This window comes from Scomber japonicus, chromosome 4 (genome assembly GCF_027409825.1).
Source record: "Scomber japonicus isolate fScoJap1 chromosome 4, fScoJap1.pri, whole genome shotgun sequence".
In the NCBI taxonomy this organism is placed as follows: Eukaryota; Metazoa; Chordata; class Actinopteri; order Scombriformes; family Scombridae; genus Scomber; species Scomber japonicus.
Window position 1 is genome coordinate 25,346,772 of NC_070581.1, and position 22,149 is coordinate 25,368,920.

The following is a 22,149-nucleotide window of genomic DNA, read 5'->3' on the forward strand; positions in this document are numbered from 1 at the left end:
TATTTTAAAAATAGATTTATGGAAATGTTTAACTTAGGTGCACATGAGATAACTAGGATTTTATTTTTCACATCTCATTTTCCACTTTATAACATTTAAATAGAGTAACTATTAATCTGTAACCTACTACATTTCCATAGTGACCTTCTCAAACCCTGTCTATACTATAAATGAATTAGGAAAGTGTTTACCGAGGTAATAAATCAAGTAAGAAGTAGTCAGAGAAAGAAATAGTTTCTCATTGTCTTCCATACAATTGGACTTCTGTTTGGAGCCAGAATGCAGGTTTAAGTCACTTCAGCCATGGCTTCATATTTTCAGACCTGCAGTTCCACCATCAGAAATCAGATTGAATCTATTTCCCAATGCTTTTAGTTGGAAATAATTGCAAAATGATGAGAAAGAAAGGCAAAAGGGAAGTCTTAGTGGTTGCTATTTTGAAAAAAGAACATGACATGTAACATTACATTTTTAATTTGTACAGTTCTGAAATGGCAACATCCAATCACAACACTACTCAGGCCAAATGAACCTATGACTTCTGAATCATACAGTAAAGGGAACACAGATGATGTTCCAACCATTGCACACATCTCAGATCCCTTTAAAAAGAAGCGACAGGTAAGCATTGAATGTGTTAATGGATTTATAACAAATGTCAACAATCAGTGTAAAGACAAGAAGCTCACACTGTGCTTATGACATGAATATTATTTCTACAATTGAAATGAAATAATTGTATGAACATGTTCTTGTAGCCTACTGTAAGCATTATTTTAGGCCAAAGATCACTGTCTCATCACAACAGGGCCACAAGAAGGGAACAAAGAGTTAAAACCAACCCTACCCTTCATATAAAATGCCAATAAACATGTTTTTTATAGCATAAATGATTAACACAACTTAACTTCACAGCTCTTAAGAATGAAATATACAACAGTGCTAGGAAGCATTGTGACATATATGAACTTCCACCCAATCATCTTTAAGGGTGATTCAAACTCTGTTGCATTTTTTGGGAGATGAATCATTGTGTCAAAGGTCGGCCTCTGTAAGACACCCACTTCTGCAAAAGCTTCCTGTCCCACCTTCTGGCCGCTGAATAACTGCCTCCTTTAGCAGTACTTTCAGAGATTTCAAATGACACTGTGACCACTCAATTTACGTCACAATGCAGGAACTAATTTATATGAGCTTTCGGAGAGAATCAGGATTAATTCAAATCTAAATGAATGCGCAAATCCAATTTGACAAAGTAAGCATCAATACTAAGGAGGTAAACCAAAAGGAAACAACTAGTGTGTAAGACTGAACAAAGAGAACTTGTTGCTTAAAGTTATGGTCATGTGGTGAAAGTCACAAGTCATTGTGGATGTTGTGGAATAATTCATTACTGAAAACTCACATTTCTACAGTGTCAACACTCTCCAACCAGTTGATTTAGACTAAAGAGAAGAAAAGAAGGAAGATGAGAATTTGTTGTTTGTTATTTTCTCTCTAATTCTTGATTAGATAACGTAGAGACCTCTGACTCAACGTTGCATGATCTCCTACATCAATGCCTGTTAATGTTATCTGACTCAACGTTGCGTGTTTTCTCATGTTAATGCTGTTAAGGTGAATGGAGCAGACAAAATCGTTGACCTCAGTTAGTCTCGCTGTGACTCTGTACGCTTACTGTACAACAAGCGTATCAAAAAGCAAACACCTGAGTGGCCCATATTGCTATGCAGACCACAATGAGCCACTAATATCAACTTGACCTGGTTTACTGGTTTCATATACAGGAAATGCATTACTCTAAAAACAACGTAATGTTCATTTTTACTAGTTTAGGAAGTCATGGTGTGTTATTTTGACATATTATATTTAGCAGAAGGGTTCAATTTAACCTTCTTTTTATTTAATGCACTTTGTAGTCACATTCATATTTATTCTTTATCTTTGCACTAAATGTTACCTGATTAATATTGTTTGATGTACTGTTGTATTAAATGTGCCTTGTGTCCTTGAGTGCTTTGAAAGGCGCCTTTTAAATAAAATGCATTATAATTATTATTACTATTATTATTATTATTATTATTATTATTATTATTATTATTATTATTATTATTATCACTACTCCAGCCTTTATTGTATGCAGATAGATATTTAAAGCTGTGGCCATACAGTGGTATCAAAGTGGAAACGCGCCCTCATGTGGTTTAACTGGGCATTGCAGTATAAACCACATACTACAGGAGACTAGTCAGGGGTTCAGTCTGACTGTTATCAAGTCAAATAAGATGCATACATTTCTCTTCTTTTAAACCCCACAGAATTTTAGTTAAATGTGCATTTGTCATTGACACAGCAGCAAATTAGGTCATCAAGCTGCAGGTTTCACACATTTAGTTAAATAATAAAAGTTGTTTTTATTTCAACTCAGCACAAGTTGCCCAAAGTATATGGAGTCTAAGGAGTGCCATAAAAAAGAAATAAACCTGTAAAATAATAAGAAAATAATTATTTAATATGATAATTTATATGCAATGAATAAATATTTCCACATATATTATTTTTATGACACTCCTATGCCTCCATAATGTGAGCCAAGGGGCAACAGCTGAAGGGAAAGTTGTTTTTTTAAAGTAACGTGAGCCCTAAGTTTGATCTTTTCAGTTCTGTGTTATCGTTTTTTTTGTTTATTGCACTCTTTATTTTATTTCCTTGTGGAAGTCTGTGCTTCTATTTGCCTGATTTCACTTGATTGTGGTGCTGAAATGTTTTCATCTTGATTATCCTGTGTAAAGCCACTTCTAATTTTTGCGAAGGGGTGAGGGGAAAAAGATTAGAGACTTTAAAAAAAAAGAAGCTTTCATGTAATGAGAGCCCAATGTAAGTAATTGCTGCTTATAGTTCACTTAATTGTACTACTGAAATATTTTACCCTTGGTTATACCTTTTTCAAGGTGCTGTACCTATATAAACTTTATTATTAGTAGTAATTTGTAAAAAAAAAAAAAAAAAAAGAAGAAGTAAAAATATTCAGTTCATTTTGTTGAGTTTATTTTATACATAGCACTTCTAGCAGGAAAAGGATCAGGTGTCACTAACAACACAAACAATGGCTATGACCTATTACGTGTCCCAGTCAGCCATCACAGTGAGTAAGCAGAAATGCACCGAAACTGAAACGAGTAAACAGAAAACATAAGTACATCTGCTGTGAAAATTGTCTGCTGATTTCTCTTACAAAGCTGTCATTGTCCTCAGGCTGATGGTGTTTCTTCTGATTGTCCACAGGAGGGCGCTGCAGGGTTCAGTCAGTGTTGGGTTTATGGAGAATCTGTTAAATACATACATTGTTTTTAAATCTACAGTCTTCTAAAATGCTTTTGGTATATTTGGCAGTAAATCCAACATTTCCAACCTAAGATTGCTGCCAATTCAACCAATAATAACCTTTGATTGACCCCCCCCCCCCCTGCTTTCTTTCCTTATTAAATACATTCAGCTGACATTTGGTCTTTGCTGAAGTTGTATCACAAGGTTGGATTGATTGTGAAGATGAAATGTGTCTATATATGTTACATTTTCTTACAATGATCCTTTAGATGTATTACTGTCCCCACTGTTTACATTCATCACAGTGTTTTTATTGGACAAATCCAATGTTGCACCTTCATTTACAGTAACTAATGCTCCAGCAGCTTGTGTATCTCTAGTTGTGTTTACTGACTCCACCAATGTCAAACTACATCCTCCTCTTGTCTGTAAAGAAGGTAGGTACACAGTTTGTCTAAAGGGTTAGGGTGGTTTCCATCTGGACAGCACCCAGGCGAATTAGGGAAAGCACTTACAGACACTAATTACAGCCACATTAGACTATTATATAATATTTCTGGTTTACATAATTGTGATTCTGTGTGATGTTTGGCCAAGCCTCTTTCCAACAAGGGATTTAGATCTGAAAGAGCTCAGTATAAAGATCACAAATAACAAACAAATAACACACACTTTCTGTGCCACAGGATTATAGAAATACTGAGTCCAAGTCTCCCAGCAGCCCCCCCCCCCCCCACCCCCTAACCCACTTAAGCAATATGTATTAAAGAAATCACAAGAGACAATTGTATCTCCCAAAATGTTGTTTTAAACTCAGACTTATTTGCTTAAAAGTCAAGTTTAAGATATTTAGTAAAACAAAAAAAGAAGTCAGAATCAGCTTTCATGTGTAATATGTTATTCCTTCTTATGTCATTGAATCCTCCAAATACTTTTAATTATTTTCTGATGTTTTGTTTTGTTTGTTTCATAGCACTTTGAGTTTGGCTTTGCAAATGTAAAGTGCTTTATAAATTAAATGTATTATTTCTCATCATTATTATTATTATCATTATTATTATAAATAATAAATGAATAAAAAGGGACATAAAGGTCTGTGCATGGAGTATAATCCATCTGCATTGTTTATGTTGTATCATGAAAAATCCCACAAAGAAGATAAAATATCTTAATCAATAAATCAATTGACATAGACAGGGAAAAAACTAAATAAATAAAAAGTAAAAGTATAAGTGATACACATTTTCAATTAAAAACATTTGAGTACATTTTGAAAACAGATGTACTGTTCTTATTTCTTATACAGTGTGGAGACTTAAAATAATATATTATAATATTTTATTTCAATTAACATTAACTTAAATGATAAGGTTATTTTTGGATATTTTTGATTTGTGGATATAAAATGTTCCTTAACAAAATAAAAAAGGTTTATAATACTACAAATATTGGTCATTTGAATACAAATTGCAGCATGTCCATTCAAAAAAACAGCACTAAGTGACGTAATGCAATGCGGCGCTGTGATTGGCTGGGAGGCCTGTAACTCAATGCGGAGGGTCGAGGAGGAAGGGGCGGGACTTAAATACGTCACAGAGAGTGCTATCATCATGGCGGGATGCATGAAAATGACAAACGGTTTCATTTTTACAGGCGTTAAGTCAGTGATTTTCATGGTGCTGCTTATCTGCTTACCTCAATCTTCACACCAGAACACGGGTAAGATGAAGTGGTACGCGGCAATGACGAACACTTAAGTTTAATCGACACGTATTTAAAACTACAGAGTATTTACCGGCTAACTCATGTTAGCTTGTTTTAACGTGTCTGAAGCTGCGAGACTGCACAGAAGTTACTAAACGATGAGACTTTGTACCTTTTCTCTTATTACGGGTTCACTTCTGTGACTGCATCCCTTTTATAGAAGAGACATATTATTTAAATCAGTCATTTATTGTTTTATTGTAGATTTGCTGATAACTATGGCAAATCTGAACGTTTCTCCACCGTCATAAACACGCCCCGCCCTCATGTTGATCTTACAGTCGTAATAATGAAACTGAATCACCAAACCTGTTTATACAGAGGTGGAAGAAGCTCTCAGATCCTTTACTTAAAGAAAAGTATCAATACCAAAGTTAAAAAGCTTGATAAGTAACATCCTGCTATTAAAATCATACTTAAAGGATACGTTCACATTTAAAATCGCAGTCAATTGCCATAATTAACACTGAAACGTTTTTTTCTTGCTGTAATCATTAGAAGATCCCCTCATAATGCATTTATAATGTAAGTGATGGGGGCAAAGTCCAAAAGCCTCCTTCTGTACATAAATGTCGTTGATCTGAAGCTATTATGAAACGTCAGCTGTCCAAATTAGTCAAATCAAGTAGATATCTTTCAACATTACTGTCTTTTTAGTGCCAAAGTGCCTATTCTTGTTGCTATACTTCCATTGCAGCTCAAGAGTGAAACACAAAAAGTTCACTTCATGCTAAAAAGACTTAATGTGACAGATATCTACTTGATATGACTAACTTAGACTGCTGAACCCTCATATAAACTCATCATTACTTTTGTATGTGGGGGAAAGGGGTGAGAATAATAAGGAGTTTTTAACAGTAAATAATGTCAAAATATTCCAGTAGAGTCCCAGAATATAAATATAGACCTGAAAATGTACATTATATGTCCTCTACACAAAGGCCTTCAGGTTGAAGTCAGGAGACTGATTTGTGTTAAAAGTTTTTCAAGTCTGTATTTAAACAACAGTCAGGAGCCCAAATGAACACTGAAACATGCTGTAATCATTCCTCCTGTTCATACTGACCATTAGAAGATCCTTTCATAATGAACTTATAATGTAAGTGATGGGGGACAAAATCCAAAAGCCTCCTTCAGTGCAAAAATCTATTTAAAAGTTGATTTGAAGCTTCAGCCATCCAAATTAGTCAAATTAAGTAGATATCTTCCAACATTACGTCTTTATAGTGCCAAAGTGCCTCTTCCTGTTACTATACTTCCACCACAGGGAAACACAAAAAGGCCACTTCATGCTAAAACGGGTGTAAATGTGGCAGTTATCCACTTAACATAAGCCTCACATAAGCTTCAGGTAAACTTTTAAATGCAGCAACAACCTGTTGTTGGTTTTAGTCTTTTCATGGGATTAAATGACAATACATCTTTCTCTTAGAAAACTTTTTGACATGTCACAGTAGGAAAAACTGATTAAAATGAAATGTATTGCAGCGGATTTAATACTTTCATGTTTACTCGTAATGTTGGGGGCTTTCCTACTTTAAAAATGTATAGTAGAACACCAGCCTGATACTTTAAATACATCTTTTTTGAGTCTTTTATTCATGTCACATAATGCAGTCATACTAACACATACATGTTTCTGCTCATTAAACCCAGGAAACAAACCTCAAGTACATGATCTCCGTGATGGAGAGCTGTACGGGATGACAGGGACCAATCTGTTCTGCTATACAAACTCCATAGTGCCGACCTGGAAGCATGTTTGGACAAGGATTCAGGTAAGTTATGGTCCACTGTCAAATTAGGAACGTTGTTATTTTATGATTTAATGCGTTTTTCTTTCTTTTTTTTTTTTAAATTATAGCATAGTGAAAAAGTGCTTTCTCTCAATTTAGCACATTTTCTACATTAAATCTTTCATTTCCAACAGTTATTAAAACTTAAGTTAAACTTTGCAGCACTTCAACATTTTCCACACAGTCAAACATTTGATCAAAGTGTTTTTTCCTGACAGGTCAGAGTGTGGAGTTCAACCACGTTTAAGGTGGAAACTGTGGATGGTGAGCAGGAGTTGCAGGAGTTGGACCGCTTCAGTGTCTGGGGCTGGTTCCAGAGCATGTTACGAGAGGGGCACAATGAGACCACCATCAACATCAGCCTGTTCAGCAAGAAGACGTGCTTCAAGATCGACCCTGCGGATGAAGCTCTGTACACTCTCAAGCCAGTTCGTAGTAAGTGGGGGGGATAAAAGAACATTATTAATTTGCTTGTTATTGATAAATATCCGAAGGCCAATAAAATGTTTGTTTTCCTTTGCAGAGTTTGATATTTATCTGTTTTTGGTATTCCTTTCTGGAGCGTTGTTATTCCTCTTTGCAGACTCACTCAGCAGGTAACTTTTTTAAATGTGTTAAATCTTAAATATGTTCTATTGTTAGGATTTAACAAGCTTATATGTTATTAACTACTTTTTTTTAATCTCTCATATGAAGGAGTCAAGCTTTCTTCTACTCTGCTGGTACAAGCACAGGGATGATCGCCTCCCTCATCATCCTCTTGTTTATAGTGTCTCGTTTTTTGCCAAAGGTAAGGTAGTTCTTTATCCTCTAATATTCATGATTTTACTGAATAATCTCTCTAATCTCTTATGTTAAGTTTTATAACCTTTGTGTTTGCTGTTCCCACAGAAAAGCCCCTTTTATGTGTTGATAGTGGGCGGCTGGTCATTCTCTCTGTACGCCATCCAGCTCGTCTTCAGGAATCTCAACACGATTCTGCGAGAACACTGGCACATGGTGTTAGGTACAAACTCTTCATGCATACAAATGTCATGTAGTTAAATTTCAAAAAGATAGGCTCACAATCATTCCTCCTGTTCATACTGGCTGTTGCTGTCAGTGGAAGTGATGGAGGCTGAAGCTTATGTGAGGCTTCAGCAGTCTGAGCTGGTCATATCAAATGGATGTCTGCCACATTTATACTCATTTTAGCATCAAGTGGCCTTTTTTGAGCTGTAGTTGAAGTATAGTAACAAAAAGAAGGACTTTGGCACTAAAAAGACTATAATGTTGAAACATAGACTTGATTTGACTCATTGTGACAGCTGAAGCTTCATATTAGCTTCAGATGAACTTGTAAAAACTTTTTGGCACAGGAGGAGGACTGTGGATTTTGTCCCCCATCACTAACACTCAAGTTCATTATAAAGGGATCTTCTAATGGTCAGTATGAACAGGAGGAATGATTACAGCAAAAAAACCTATTTCAGTGTTATTTTGGGCACCTAACTGTTGTTTTAAGACAGAAAAATTGTGAATCCGTCCTCTAACACAAATCAATCTTCTGAATTCAATTTTAAGGCCTTGGATATTTGAAGTTTTTACTGCTTCAAGAGGATATATCATGCACGTATCTGTATTTATACTCTGGGTCTCTATTGGAATATCTTTGCATGATTTATAGTTAAAAACTCTTTATTTATCTCTCACTGGCCCTTTATGAGGCCCTTTATGAAGCCCTTCAGTTCAGCCTCTGTTTCAAACAGGCAGTTTTAGCCCCCGTCCCCACTTACACAACTATGATGAATTGTGGCCCTCGTCAGACTGGCATTTATACAGAAGCTGCAGTTCAGCATGCAGGCTTTACATTGCATATCTCACCACTTCATTAGTTCTTCTTAAACACTGTGTAAGTTGATGTTTTTTGTGTTTTTCAGGTTATGTGGGAGTTGTAGGATTCATCAGCTTTGCTGTGTGTTACCGTTACGGCCCTCTGGTGGATCAGAAGAGCATCAACATCCTGTCGTGGACGCTGCAGTTGTTGGGCCTTCTCCTGATGTATTTAGGAATTCAGATTCAGAAAGTTGCATTTGCCATCATCGTGGCACTTTTTGTGTCCAAAAATCTGGAGTACCCCTTTTATCTGGCAGTTATTGCATGGAGGTGAGTGTTTTTAAAATGCTGCCAGAAGGTGGCGTAAGAGTACAGTGATATGTTAAACTCTTTTTAACAGCGTGTGTGGCGTTTCTGTTATCTCAGGCAGTATAATGTAGAGCTATTATTGTATGTACAAGAGTTTCTGATACTGCACAATATTATCTGTGATCTCAAGTGTAAAATGTTGCCTGATGCCTTATTTTTTCCTTCCATTTGACATTGCCTACAATACTGAATCTCAGAAGTTATCTACTTAATAGCCTGTGTTACATTTCCCTTTTAGTATCAGTGGTCACACTCATTTGTATATTTGTGTAATTGTTTTAAAGGAGGATGAGACGGCTTGTTAATTGGAAGCCAGAGCCACGTCGCCTGCTGACCGAGGAGGAGTATCAGAAGGAGGCGGAGGAGGAGACTCAGCGAGCACTGGAAGACTTGCGGAAGTACTGTCATAGCCCGGAGTTCAGCCCGTGGAGGGCAGTGTCCAGGCTTCAATCCCCAAAAAGGTGGCTATTTATACATTTTTAAACATTTTCTTTTCCCACTTTTCTTTATCTTTGGTTAGATACATGATGTGTTCTTGATTTTGGCCAATAACTCTTAAAATGAGGAGATTCTGTTAGTGTCAGTCATGCAGTACCTTAAAAAGAGCATATAAATGAGATTCATCCCCTTGAATTTTAAAGTAGGTTTAAAGGGGAGCTCTGCCAATTTTACACATCTGCTTGAATCTCAGACTGAACTCTTGATGTTTGAGTTGCATTGTGGGTAATGTAGATGCCAGGTTTTGACAAGGAGGAAGAACATGTAGAATAATCCTACACTGTTACAGTAATACTGCTAAATTGGTGGAGTTCTCTTTTAAAGTGGTTGTTTTGTCACTGATCAACAGAAAAGTGTAAGACCAGAGAGGTTGTAGGTTTTGTCATCATTAAGACTCAGCAAAAGTTGGACCATCCAGATGAAGCTGTTTTTATCCGACAGTCAACTAAAACCCCTCGACTACACACAGGTGATCTCCATTAAACTGATTGTTTGTTGTTTTAAACCAGTTAGCTGCACCAGTGATTATATACAATGTCTGTCTTATTAAAGGGTGTGAGTACTTACATTATTTAATTGTTATTAATTAGTTTTATTAATCAAATAAGACATTATATGGCCCAATACTTCCCTCTGTTGCCCTCCAGGTCAGGTTCATCAATAGGTTTTTTTATTTTTATTTAATTGATTTAAGATGCTAGATTGATTGAGAGTCTTAAGTAGAGATGTTCAGATACCATTTTTTCCCCTCCCAATACCAATTCCGATACTTGTGCTGTAGGTATCGGCTGATACTGAGTACCGATACTGATACCAGTGTGTTTAAAAAAAAACAAACCAATATAATACTACGCCTGCATGATTGTGATATGATTATCATTGTGGTAAAGCCTGGCTCAGGTTAAAGCCTTTGTAAAACATTAATGAATACAGCAAATGGAAGCCATTTATGTTTTGAATAAAACCGTAGTGCAACAGCAACTTAAGTAAATAAATCTAGGAATAATAATTTAAAAAAATGAAGTGCAGCCACAATATTGTAAAATAAAAAAGGCAGTTTCCAGAGTTTGCTGCTGCAGTTTGTCCTTCTTTTTCCCCTTAGCTTTGGTAAATTTGTCGTACTCTTTAGCGTGACGCGTCTTCAAATGTTTGATTAAGTTGCTGGTGTTGAAATTTGCAACACTCGTGCCACCCTTAGACTGTATAAGAAAGGTGCCACCCCTCGAAACTGCTTCTTTGCATATGTTGCATGTCGCCGTCTTACTGGTGGGAACATCCACTGTGAAGTTTTGCCAAACCGCCGACATGATGCGCTAACGCTAGCTCCTTGTTACAGGTGTCAGGTGCCCCTCTTAAACAGCAGCTGCCCATGACAGCATAGTGCAACTGTTTTAAGAGCAGCGAAGAAGAAGTGTGTCGGAGCTAACCAGTAAATAGAATCCTATTTCTAATAAATTACGTGGCATCAGATCGGATTACGCAAACTGTGTCTTTGTCCAGTTATATCTACATGAATTCATCCAAAATGCAAAACTCATAAATTAATAGAAAGGTCATATTCAAAAACCTGTTGGTGTTTTGCAGAAGTGAAACCAAATGTCATATTTCTGATGTAAATGTACCAGCGTATGAGTACCATCAACCTTACACTCCTACAGAAAACACCTGCACATAGTTTGCATATAACATGTTAATAAAATGCTGATATTGTCATTATAATTCACAGGTTTGCAGATTTTATCGAAGGGTCGCCTCACCTGATGTCCAACGAGGTGTCTGTCCACGCGCAGGAATACGGCTTCGGAGGATCATATTTTGAGGACGAATTTTTTGACACCGACGACGAGGAGGGAGACGATATTGAGCCGATGGTGATACCAGAGTGATGAAGCACAGCGTCACAAGGGCGACGTGTAAAAAAACAGAAACAATCATTTACGCCTTTTAAGAAAAGGTGACGGGTGAACAGCTCGCTAAACATCCAGACTGACTTAGAGCGATGGCTACGGAGGCCCATGTTGTTTATTTCAGTAAAACGAGCCACCTTAAGTCCCAGCGTTCATCAGACAAATCACTGACAGAACAGAGTGGTCAAGCACCAAAGACACATCTCTTCTTTTTGGAGAACAAAGGCTTCTGTTAAAAAAAAAAAAAGGTTTCAAACTCGGTAATGTAGAGCGGTCGGTCGGGGATCAAAGCAATTTTACTTTTTTACTGTATGACTGTAGTTTGTGTTTTCTTAATGTTGTAGCTCAGAAATGTGTCCATGTTTTAATTTTTTCACAACTCTTTGTGTTTGTTTACAGCCTTCAGGCTCTAAATGGGCTCCCTGCAATAAACTGCGTTGAGAGCTTTCAGGTTACACGTGTGTGCAGCATTGTGACGAGTCCTCACTTCTGAGACCACAGCATGATGAAGTGGAGCCGTCATGTTTATATCCCCAAAGTATTTTGAATAAAAAATATATATTTGAGCCCTGGTATGAATTATTAGTATCACTATAAGAAATTATTATGATACCAGTACCAACCCAAGTACCCTGAAAGTGATTCAGATACAAGTTAAGTACTTCATTTGATACCCAGTACTCATTTAGTGCTCTAGCTTTTATCCGGTGTAACAGGCGTGTAGTGTAGACACACTTTAGAGCATTTAGGTGGCATCTTGGCTGTTGAACCACTAAAGGTGCTAACCTCAAATTCCGCGACTTCACCACCACAGACTGGTTTTAGCTGCTGTGGCAGTGGACCGATCACATGTCACTTTAAATGGAAGAACGCTTGTGTTGTTTGGCAAAAGGATGGATTGCAGGTATCGTTTGATGGACTACTTGGTACTGATTTATTTTTTGAAGGTATCGAGTATTGATACCCAGCCCTAGATGAAAAGGTTGAGAGGCTTTAATTTAATGTTATTATGAAATGTATTTAAAACCAAAAAGCTAAGGTCTTAATTTTCCTATTGGATTTTCACCTTTACTAAAATGGGATTTCTGTTTTTCTGCATTATTTTCTAAGAACAATTCAAGATATATTGAGTTTCATGTGCAGCTGTTTGCATCAAGGGCTCAAACTAATGATTAGTTCTGTTTTTTTTATCATTTAGTCTATAAAATGAAAGAAAATTGTTTTTAAAAAATGCTCATAAGTTCTCAAAGTCAGGTGACGTCTTTAAAATGTTTGAAAAAACAAAAACAGTCCTGCCATTCAAAGATGTTTAATGTATGAGACAAAACAAAAGCAAATCTCTGCAGTTTAGGGGCTGAAAAAAAAAAGCTCATTTGCATTTTTTGCTCCATCACTGACTTCATCTGTCTGTTGCTTTCTATTAAGTAGATGACATTAGAGAGACATGACTAGTTGGAGGAAGAGGAGGAATTTCCACTCTATAAACAGTAGAGGGCTGAATTGTACCAAACATAGCTTTTGCAGAAGCTGCGTATGACTAACAGCAGCAGAACACAGTTTTAATCTGTGTATCTGGGAAATGACTTAAAGCCTTATTGATGAACATCTTTCGATTTTTGTCCACTTCACAGAATCAAACTTTGAAAACCCCACCGGGCCCCTCAACTGATTTTTTTCCCTTAGTTGTTCCATTTCTTTTGTCCTCTGTTACATATTTAAATCTTTTGTTAAACACGACTTTAATTTCTAAGAAGGCTCAAGAAATTCTACCAACTGGGAAAAGTAGAAATTTCTGACCTTTTGTCTTATCTGCACATAACTTCCATCATCTCCTTTGGCATATCTTTTCATACAGATAACATTTTTATTTTTTGTATTAATTTGATGTCATGTCATATATCTTAATTTCATATCCACACTGAGTCCCGAGTCAGTTTTAAATATTCATCATACATCTAGTACAGCTCATCGAGGTTTGCCGGGTTCACACTAAGTAAAAAGTGGAAGCAGAACTGGGAAAAACTGCAGTGGATGACCTAATCTGCTGCTCAGACCAGATAGTGTTATCTTAAATCTTTCAGTGTAATATGTAGAGAGAAAAAAAAAAAGATTCATCCTTTTTCTCCCTTTCTCTAGTTCCTGGTAGCCATATCTGATATCTTGAGGAGGGGGGGCGTTTGACATTTAGCCCATCTATGCTCTGCATCCTACTACTGGCTCAGTGTCATCACCTGAGCAGCTCCTGAAGGCAGGGAACACCCCAAACACACTCGATTACACATGTTTGAAACAGCTGATACAGCTAGCGTGATTTGCATGTTTCCCAGAGTATGGCTGGCATAATCAACAGAGTAATCACATTCACACGCTGATGCATTTCCTATGAGCTACTTCCCCAAAAACACGCTTCTGTAACAGGGAAACCTCACTGCAATGCAAACACAACCGCACATGCGGAAGGGGGGGGAAACCCTTTGGATATATGAACATATTGCACACAGTGTGACTGCCCCCGCCATGCTGCCTTCATGTAAAGTGTCTGGAGTTCCCCGCCGCTTACAAACTGGCCCACGTTCAGTCGATTAATTCTTAGAAACCTCCGCAAAAAAAAAAAAAAAAAAAGAGGACTTTGCAGCCTCTGGCCATATGGAGTAAAGATAAGAAGACCACCCACGTGTGCACATCGTATAGCTCTCACTGCTCATTTTTTATACACATACATGGAAAAAGAGATCCAGCTTTTCATGATTATGTGTATCATAGCAAAACAAAGTCTGCAGTGTTTATTGTAGATGTGTAAATGCATGATGCGCGTGAACCCTTAAAAATAAATCACAGAAAGCATGAAGAAGAAAAAAAGAAGAGGTGAAATTTTACTCCGAACATGAACCACACGTTGAGTAAATGGAAGAGATTGATTCACATTTATGGCAACAACCAGAAACTCAGTTTTACAGACTTGCAGCCAGCGCAGTTTGTAACAGTAAAAAGCTGCGTCTAAAGACAGAGAGGGGAGATGGCATGTTTTATGTATAGTAATCGTCACATTCGAAAGCAGTGCAGGTGAAACTTTGCTCTTACTTCACAACAAGAGCAAAGACGTCTGGCTTTTTGACAAAAAAAACAAAAAAACAGCAGGAATGTCCATGAAGAAAAAAATAAAGTAACTTTCATGTAAAACAGCAGCAGTGCATTTACCGCGTTCTTTTTTTTTTTTTCAGGCTGCACAAACTGCAACTTTGATATATTACTCCACACAGTCTGCTCAGATTATCTCCTTCTCATCTAAACCTAAAATAGTTCAGCGGAAACAGAAAAAACATAAAAGTCCAGTTGATTAAAATCCAGTGCTTGAATCATTTCTGTCAGTACTTGTTGATCCCAAATATCCGTACTCCGTGAAACTGAGGTAACTTTGGGAGGAGGACGCTCAGGAGGGAGCCCGTGTTGATTAGGAAATGTGTGGGATCGTATTTTGTGTAGAAACTGGCAAGAATATACCTGCAGAGAGAGAGAGAGAGAGGTGGGGAGGGGGGTGGGGGGTATTAACAAATCAGGATAAACATCTGTTGGACACTTTGAAGCAACGGTATGAAACCTTTAGAAAGAGGAAATAAGACAAATGAAAGACATTCACAAATGAAAAGTTGAATTCATGTGCAGCAAAAACAAACTTCTGGATGAAACACTCAGATGCCTTCGATATGACTCTTAGATACTGACCTTTATGTGATATTATGATGCTAATTTGCTGGCTTTATGATTTCAGTTTGCTTTCACACTGTTTTAACATTATAAACTAATGGTTCAGTGATAATAGCTGACACTGTTCAATGTGACTCTCAGATAAGAAATCAAAAGTGAAAATAGAGCCTTTAACTAATACCACAAAAGCAGAAGCTCACAGGTTAAGAGTTTATTATGCAGAGCTTTTGGTTTACAAAATACATGTTGAGCATTGAGTCAGTGTCTGTGACTGCTGCCCAGAGGTGAATTTGAGACTTTAAGCAGAGGATATGAAAGATTAGAAGTCACATGTTGCAACCTTCTTTTTACCGAATCTTTCACTGTTGTGTTTCATCATCAGTTTAGAGAAAGCCTTTTAATCTGAAAAGCTTCACAGCTGAGCAACTGTTCCTGCTCTCGGCTTTCTGATCGTGCACTGAAGTTAAGATGAACGTAAGAACATAAGATGACTGCAAAACCAGTTTAAAACAACTTCCTTAGTGAAAAGTCTGCATATTAAATGAAGGACATGTGAGAGCACAGCTGATAAAAGGTGCTGTATTTGTCTAAAATCATGAACCTGTTCTTTTACAGTAGGGGAGACCAGGTACAGTTGTAACACGGGACAGAAACAAGCTAGAGTGATGCCACTCACTGTGCACATGCTCAGTTAGATTGTCTTCTTGTCCTCAAAATAGGAGCCAAATGTGGAGAATGTATCTACAAAAGTGTGTTTTTGAGGTATTTTTGATTTATGTATTTTTTGGATACAGTCATGAGATCAAATATCTAAGAATTCAAACAGTTATTACTGAATTCACTGTTTTGTAAGCTAAAAATAGAAATGGTTAACACATGTCTAGTCAGCAGTCAAGCTCTATAGCATGAAGGAGAAACATGACTGGTGATACAGGGACAGTTGTAACGCCTTGTTACATTATATCAGTTTTTAATATAGTCAGTTTTTAATATAGCAAATTGACTGTTCCAGTGTAAACAGTTTCTGATTTATTGGGAAAATTGCTAAAAGTGTTACAACCGTACATGGTCTCCCCTACAAAATATTTTGAGAGGTGGATCAGCAACGATATTGTAAACATATGAGCTGTGTGAAAATGACAATGTTAACAGGCGTAGCAACAGTAACTATGTGAGGTGGGACTTGGATAATAAATAGTTTTTAAATAAAAAGAAGGCTATAATATCCCCAAATAGCCTGGACATCGGTTAAGTCATGCTGCATACCAATGAAACCATCATAATGAAAGCAAAAACAGCACGGACGTTGACCTTTCACTATGAGCAGCAAACACACTTACAGAACAATTGGTGAGATGGTGAGGAATTTACGCGACGCTGTGAATTGGACGCCGTAGTCCATCTGTTCCCAGTGAGTGAGCAGACGAGCTTTGCCTTGGTCCGGCGTCTCGAAGGGAGTTCCCTTCACTGTGTGTAGAAACAGGTACATCACCTGCAGAGATACAGGAGGACACCATGACCAGCAATCACAAAGACAGATCAATAAAATCACACTCTGACAGAAAGCTGTATGATTATATATTGGTTTTATATCTTCTCTATGAGGTACTCTGCAGGTCTGTTACATCTTTATGCAATCAGGGGTATAATCACATCAAAAGGAAGTGTGATTAAACTTTAATTACAGTTTTAGTTTCATCTAGATTATAGTTTCCAATAAACAAGCTCCAGTATATCTCTGCTGCATTAGCTGCCCTCCAACGACATCATGGAGGATTTTCACCCGAACTCTCAATATCAACAAGTTCTTTATAGGTTTACCACATACTTAAATATCTGAAATATGGAGTTACTTGATCATCAAATCTGCCCAATATAAAAGGAATAATTACACAGAAGACTGATACTACTGTCACATCTGTCTGTTTGATATGGTTTCTGGAGTCTGGAGTCAAAACTAAACATTGAGAAGCAGCATTCATTTTTCATGCTCCACATATCTGGAACAACCTCCCAGAAGACTGCAGGTCCGCTCCAACTCTCACTTCTTTTAAATCAAGGCTGAAGACTTTTCTGTTCTCTAACTTTTTATTCTCCTGTTTCGTTTATTTCCAATTTAACACTTTTAATTGTGTTTAAATGTCTTTGTAATTCACCATGTGTTGCTTTTATATTCTGGCTTGATGCATTTTATGTTTTATGTGAAGCACTTTGAAATGTGTTGTTGTTGAAAAGTGCTGTATAAATAAATGTGCCTTCCCTTACTCCACTACTAAAATATTTAAGAAGTCACTGCACCCGGCTGTACTATGCTAAGCTAAGCTAAGCTAAGCTAACTAACTAACCACTGGCAGTAGCTCCATATTGAATTGATAGATGTTGTCCTCTCATGCAGCTGTGCAAGAAATGACATATAGCAGTCTCATTCATTCATTTTGAACATTACCCAAAACTTAAAAAGAGCGATATTAAAAGGGATAGATACCAAACTTTGTCATATTGCACAACCCTAAAAATAAATGCTCTATATATTCTACTACGCTACATAATCTACACAATTCTCTTGAGTAGATTAACATTAAAAAAAAAAGATAATTGCTGAGTTTAAAATAATCTAGCAACCTAAAAAATGCGCTACATTACCTTCAGCGTGGCAGTTTAATCATTATTGAGTGCAGTCGCTCTCTTTTGTCATCATCAGTGTAACTCACCAGGTTGTGGATGACGTTGGTGAGGGTCCAGACGAGCGGCACGGTGAAGAAAGGGATGCTGAGCAGCACGATGTGCAACACGACGGTCAGCAGCAGGTAGGTCAGCCATATTCCTCTGCTGTTCATCACCCGCGTGTTGGGGTTCACCTCGCTGTGAGCTACGCCCACGTTCATCTGGAAGAAAGGAATTAGATAACTTTAAGAGTTTAGGATGCTGAAAATAAAGAACTGTAAATATCTGCCGATGTTTGGGAAGCTAATTCAGGTGGTAAAAATTCCTAACAGTGGTCATGTGGTTAATCTACTAAATTAAGTTAAAACCAACATTTCTGACATCATTTCTTCATGTTATGGCCGATGGTCCTCACCAAACATTACAGATGCAGCATTTATATTACAGAATATAAATAAGGAAATTGTCACTTTAATTAGAGTGAACTAACTCAAGGGGCAACTAACAATTATCTTTACTATCAGCTAATCTCCTGATCATTATCTTGATTAGTTGTTTAGTCTCCAAAATGTTTCACAGTTTCATAAAGTCCAAGGTACTTTTTTTTGTTGATCCCAGCAATTGTCCAAAACCCAAAGATTCAATTTGTGATTTATATCAAACAGAGAAAAAAAAAACAAATCCCCACACTGGATATTTGATAGGACTTAATAAACCAGAAAAATATTCACATTTAAAAAGCTTGAAGCAGAGAATTTGGACATTTTGTTCTTAAAAAATGACTCAAAGTGATTAATTGATTATCAGAATAGTTGGCAATTAATTTAATAGTTGGCAACTAGTTGATCACTTGTGCCAGCAGCTCTAGACCAAAGTGATTAATCCCTTTATCTGGTGATCAAGTAATCAGCTCCACATAAATTACAAGTTTTCACGATTAATTTAAACATTCATTAACAAATCTGTTTTAAATACTAGGCTCTGTACAGTAAGCTCTAATTAAGAGGAAAGCATTTCAAGTGATTTCATATTTATCTTTGTGTTGAAACGATTATTCGATCAAGAGGAAATTAATTGACAAAAATTTGATCAAGCAAAACACATCAAACATTTGTTGGTTCCAGCTTTTCAAATATGAGAATTTCAGCATTTTTTAATTGCTGTACTAGAGCTGCAACAATCGATAAGTCGCCCCATATTAAATTTATCAACAACAGAAAGGTGGGGAGGGCATAGGGTTAGATATTGGGTTCTTAAAATGTTAAATCACTTCAGGGGAAATTGTAGCCTGCTTGGGGGTTAGGGGATTGGGAGGACTGGTGGTGATTGGGGCGGCCCCTCAGACTGGGAAGGTTTTGTGATCGGTTGGTCATGTGTGAAATGTTAAAAGGGTGGAGATTTATATATATTGATCTTAGGGGGGAATGTATGTTAGAGGTTACGTCTACATCTGTGAAGGTTGAGGTCACATCATGAAACATCAGGGACTGCGATAAATTGACAAAGGTTTAACAGATACTTAGATTGAAACAAAAACACTCAACACCAGGAATCTCAATGATGCCGTGTGATACATATAACATTTTTTTTCTGCTTCCTATGGTTCCCTTTGCCTGAGGAGTTTTCATTTGAATTGATAGATTTCAGATCCAGAAGGTAGATACATTATACTTGAAGGGATCTTATTGTATGAGAAACTAAACTTAATGAATGTGCAAAGTGCCAATGAGGATGACTGACCCTACACTCTTAGATAATTCAATCCTCATCTTATGAAGACTCCCAAGTTATGTCATCACATGGTTTTAATATATTTTAATGTTGCCCTTAACCCACTAAAACACTACTAGTTTAGATAGGTCTCGTAAAAGAGCCAGAAAATCTATATAAAATTTTATAAAAGATTTAACCTTGCATAAAATGTCTGTAATTTGGTGGGAACTCAATCTTGTCAATTAATGTTAAAGTTTTACCAACCACTCAATAGATTACCATTGGGTTTTATTGGCAAGTGAGTGGAGCAAATCTAGGACTGCCAATATAACAGCATAGTAATATCAGACCATGTCCTTAAATCTTTTACTTATAAATACTATTATACTAAATTGGTTAACAGTCCACCAGGGAGATAAGGTTTCTGTGTTAAATGGCTACAGGACCATGTTTTTATAAACTTTGTAGAGAAACAGATGTGTGTGTTTTTTTTTTAATTAATACAACACAGAACTTGGCCTGTACGTAATTTAAAACCTACGGTCAAAAACTGGAACTGGCAATAATTAAAATTCTTGAGAAAGACACATTTTTGGATGGCTCAGAAAATCCACACCAGGAACTAATACTACTCAAGGCTGAATTCAACAACAACAGCATATCCACGGAGTGAGCTGTTTCCTCACTCCGTGGGAAAACTCCTGGTTTGGGAAACTCCTGGTTTGGCAAATGTTCAGAATGAGGTAACTGTGGACCCTAAAAGAGGTAAATGACACCTTCAGATTGTTCTATGTGTATCTAAACTCAGAATATTCATTTCATTCAGATACAAAAACGTCTTTCTTAGATATTTTAAAATTCCCAAACATTTCAAAAGTAGCAGCAAAAAACCCCGGATCTGACAGTGGATAAAATTATAGAAGCAACTTATGCCACTAATACTGATGATGCAGCTGCTCCTGATGGGTTACCAATTGATATTTATAATTAAATTAAAAGGTAAACTTCTAACTTTTACTTCTGATTATGAAAATGTATGAAAATGGCTCACTTCCTCCCATTTCCCACTCATAAATCTTTCCGTCTGATTTCACTCTTAAACTCCAAAAATAAAATCCCTTGCAAGGTATTAGCGCGCAGATTTTAGTCTTTTTATAGACTTGGGTCAAAAGAGTGACACAGCTTTCATAATGTACAGAGTGTGTTAAATACATTACATAAAAGCAAAGAGCATGTAGGGCTGGGCAAGACAGATAAAATCAAATATCTCGATATTTTTAACCAAATACCTTGATATCGCAGCAATATTGTATGGATGACTATCGGTGCTTTCACTAAATATTTACACAATGAGATTTTTGATAAATAATCATCAGTCATTTGGATAAAATGACAAAGCTGGTAAAAGCCAAAAATACAATAGGTAGAACTGTCCGGTAAATTCAGAAGATTACATAAATTTCCCGTAATGCAGCTTTCAAAACCAAGAAAAGACAACTCTTCTGCTTTATCACCATATTACGATATCCAAAATCTAAGACGATATCTAGTCTCATGTCACAATATCAATATAATATTGATAAATTGCCCATCCCACGGAGAATGTGCTATATACGACGATGCTGAAAAGGTGCTTGACAGAATCGAATGGTTGTTTCTGTTTGCAACACTGGACCGGTTTGGATTTGGAACAGCTTTCTGTAAATGGGTGAGGATACAATCAACTCACAGCTGAAATTCTCATTAACGACATTATTTCTCAACCATTTAATATCAGTCACCCCTCGTTTTTATAATAGCTATACCCTTCACCACAGCAATAAGGACACCCAAGGGTATTTCTGAAATCAGGTTAGGACAGACTGATCGTTGCACAGCACTATTTACAGATGATGTCATTTTGTTCCTTGCAGACTTATCAAACTGCATTGTGGAAGTAATTAAGACTTTTGGGAAGTAATTAAGAATTTGGGATATCTGCATGTTTGAGAGATAAAATCAAACTATTTGTGGACATCATAATGTTTTTTTTCCACCTTTCAGACATTAAGCAGTAGACGAATAATTGAAATATATATCGATATTAAATGATAATGCTTAGAACAACTTTAGGGAAATGACTCCGCCCCGCTGACTCTTTCTATGTCACTAAAACAGGCGCTTCCTCTCCAACATGTAGCCGCAACATTCAGACAGAAGCTACAAGAACCAAAAAAACAACGTAACAACGAAATAACTGTGGGGTTAAACTGTGAAATGTGAGCCTCCTCTATGAAGACAAGCCTGTAGCAGTTCAGATACTACCCACACTTTATTTTATTAACTTCAGTCTGACAGTTAGCGTTTAGACACTCTGACGTCCACAAGCTAAGCTAAGCTAGCTGCCGATCGGGTTGCTATAACTACAGGTTGCCGTGGTAATGTTACAGTGAGGCTGCAGGCGGCGGGTTATAACTCCTTCTAATCAATTGTGAAGAAATAAGCCTGACACTTGCAGCTTTAAATGGTGTAAAAAGTTTACATTTCAACGGAGCAAACTTTACCTTCCCGTGTTGTCGTAGCTCACCAGGAAATTCCTTGTTTTTTCTTAA

General features: G+C 36.9%; 2 protein-coding genes across 2 annotated transcripts; one reads left to right on the forward strand and one right to left on the reverse strand.

Moving 5' to 3' along the window:
* Positions 1–4,937: 4,937 nt before the first annotated feature.
* Positions 4,938–11,950, forward strand: nemp1 (nuclear envelope integral membrane protein 1). The gene is made up of 9 exons (XM_053317798.1): positions 4,938–5,046; positions 6,748–6,869; positions 7,106–7,322; positions 7,411–7,483; positions 7,584–7,677; positions 7,779–7,893; positions 8,807–9,032; positions 9,356–9,532; positions 11,296–11,950. The coding sequence occupies exons 1-9, from the start codon at positions 4,938–4,940 to the stop codon at positions 11,453–11,455; spliced, it is 1,293 nt and encodes a 430-aa protein (XP_053173773.1). The 3' UTR covers positions 11,456–11,950.
* A 2,173-nt stretch (positions 11,951–14,123) lies between these two features.
* On the reverse strand, positions 14,124–22,149 carry ormdl2 (ORMDL sphingolipid biosynthesis regulator 2). Its single transcript, XM_053317518.1, has 4 exons — positions 22,102–22,149; positions 17,893–18,066; positions 16,522–16,673; positions 14,124–14,977 (listed from the first exon to the last, which is right to left on the reverse strand). The coding sequence occupies exons 2-4, from the start codon at positions 18,064–18,066 to the stop codon at positions 14,842–14,844; spliced, it is 462 nt and encodes a 153-aa protein (XP_053173493.1). The 5' UTR covers positions 22,102–22,149; the 3' UTR covers positions 14,124–14,841.